We start from the raw sequence: 2,293 nt of genomic DNA, 5'->3' as shown, positions 1-2,293 counted from the left end.
AGATTTGGGAATCAAGGAAGGTCCTACTTCATGCCACATAAGCTGTTAAGATGAAGCCTGGACTCTTTTTTCTAGCTTCAATAAAAAATGAGGTAGTGGTTTCTTCTTGAGTAGTTAGGAGTTCTGGAGATACAGCTAGAAGAAGAAACATCTTCCTCTTTTAAACAAACAAACAAAAAACAACACCCCAAACCCAATTAACCACAGACTTCAGTAAAGGAAGAACGTGCAGTTGCTTTCGTGGGACCTGCCGTGAACAGAAAGACAGGTGTGAAACCTATCTAATAGCACAGGTAATGCCATATCAACCATATCTGTTGTCTTACTGTCTCTACAACCAGACAATGTACAGAATGGTTAATGGAGCTACCTGCTTTTTTTTTTCATCGCTTACTTGTCTCCTCCTTAGCTTGTAAGCTGGTAGAAAGAGAGGCATAGCACTTCATGGAAGCTTTTGAAATTAAGCAGTGAAAAGGATGGTTACGGTTTTCAAAAGCAGGATTTTGAGAAACAGGAAAGACCTGCCTTCCTACGGTGGATAGGCAGCTCTTCTAGCGACAGGTTATCTATAACGCACGGTTAAGCCACAGAAAGCAATTTCATGTGATAGCACGCATAGAACTGCATAACGTTTTTTCCTCCGATTTCCCCTCTTTTGTATAGAATGAGGTGGAACTGAGAGAGCCCACCTCGACGTGTGCAAAGAGTACATAAGCAGTGTTTCTTGCCTATCCTGCAGTCATCTAGACAGCATAGAAAATTGACAAACTGGTGTTTATTTCATGGCTATTTCATGGCATCTTAAGGAGAGCACGATTTACATTAACCTCTAGGCTAAAATTCTGAAAAGCAAATAGGAGAGAAGCAGCTCCTCTGTCCACCAATTTCCCGTAAGAGCACAGAGAGTAAGTATACTAGAAAGGCCAAGATGTTAAAATAAACATTGCAGCTGGATTTTGGATGTGTAGCTTTCAACGGTGCTGAGGCCCTCGGCTCCAAGTAGAGCGGGTAAGAAATGCATACCATTGATCCAGGAAGAAAAATCAAACCTTGGGTGTCTCAGATTAAGCTCCCAAAAGTGGATGTGTCCATTTAAATTACATGGGTCTACCAAAATGAAAAAGAGGTCGCATTTTTCTTGTTGCTTTCCACCGTTGACACCATGTGATCGCAGCCGCCTGTCAGCAGGCAGGTTACACGCTTCGAGTTTCTCGTAGAGCAGTAACACATCTATTAAAGCCGCAGCCAGTTTGTGCACTGACGAGAGCTGTGAAGGCCGTGACCATCTTTCAAGAGACACGTGCGAGTGCAGAGAAGAAGAAGGGTGGTGTGAAGCAGTGTCTTGCCGCGGCCAGCACCTCGGACACTCGAGATCTTGTTTTCTTGTCACCAACACACATGCCAGATCATAGGTACGTATCAGTGATTTGTAACTAAGTAATATTTAAATTCAAATTACACATAGGTAAGTGGCCTTAGCTTTATCCTGGTGACGTAAAAAAAGGATGGGTGTGGTGGGTAAGTTCTGTGCAACAAAGTGTGTAAATAAAAGAAATTTATTCTTCCCGAAGCAAATGTTGTTAGTTAATACCATTCTACTAATAGTAGATTTTAGTATTTTCTTCCTGAGGTTTTCAGACTCGTATCCGAGATCTTATTCTGCTGTAGACCCTTGTGGGTTTTTTCCCCCCAAATATATCCATATGCCATGACTGCCTTTCAATGGGTGAATCCTAATGTTGTTGCCATGGATTTAATAAAAACAGGACAACCTAAAACTGAATTGCCTCTGCTACCCCAGAATTCACCTGTACAAACCGCGTTTGGCTTCTGTTTCCCCTTTCAAATGAAGCCTTGAGTTCTGCTTATCTGCAGAAGCGGTGAAATCTGCACCAAGGCCGAGAGAAAAATACCAGTCAGGGAACACCACTTTGTAACACAACCACGAGATACTTACTAAAAATGGCCTTTTTAAAGAGCTGAGCTGTAAGCGCAGGTGAGGAGAACAGCCGTGGGGCCCGCCTTGTGCCAAGCTGAGCTGCTATCTGGTGTTGGTTCAAGTAGTTTAGGGGTAAGAGAAACATACATCCTGGGTGCACCTGTGTGTGGGCGAAACATCATCCCAGGTAAAGAGCTGGCATCCATTGACGTCTCAGGCCTTCCTGTCTCTACCTGCCCGAACAGCTCCATCCACGTGCCAGGGGGGCCGAAGGGCCCAGGATATTTCCTCTGCCCGAAGGGCGGCGGGCACCGGTCTGCCCTGCCCTGGGCAGCTCTGCCCAGGCCTGCCCTG

At 44.8% G+C, this 2,293-nt stretch overlaps 1 protein-coding gene across 1 annotated transcript in view; it reads right to left on the bottom strand.

The window, feature by feature from the left end:
* The window catches only part of LOC103919739 (putative COBW domain-containing protein 7), a 38,170-nt gene extending 36,025 nt beyond the window's left edge, over positions 1-2,145 (bottom strand). Inside the window, exons 1-2 of the mRNA XM_009327298.1 lie at positions 2,087-2,145; positions 1,050-1,286 (exon numbers count right to left, since the gene is read on the bottom strand). Of these exons, the coding sequence (XP_009325573.1) occupies positions 1,050-1,286; positions 2,087-2,145 (296 nt within the window). The remainder of the gene's footprint in view (positions 1-1,049; positions 1,287-2,086) is intronic.
* Positions 2,146-2,293: the final 148 nt, after the last annotated feature.

The sequence above is a fragment of the Pygoscelis adeliae genome, unplaced genomic scaffold (assembly GCF_000699105.1).
Source record: "Pygoscelis adeliae isolate BGI_AS28 unplaced genomic scaffold, ASM69910v1 Scaffold26, whole genome shotgun sequence".
In the NCBI taxonomy this organism is placed as follows: Eukaryota; Metazoa; Chordata; class Aves; order Sphenisciformes; family Spheniscidae; genus Pygoscelis; species Pygoscelis adeliae.
This window is presented reverse-complemented; position numbering and strand designations above follow the sequence as displayed.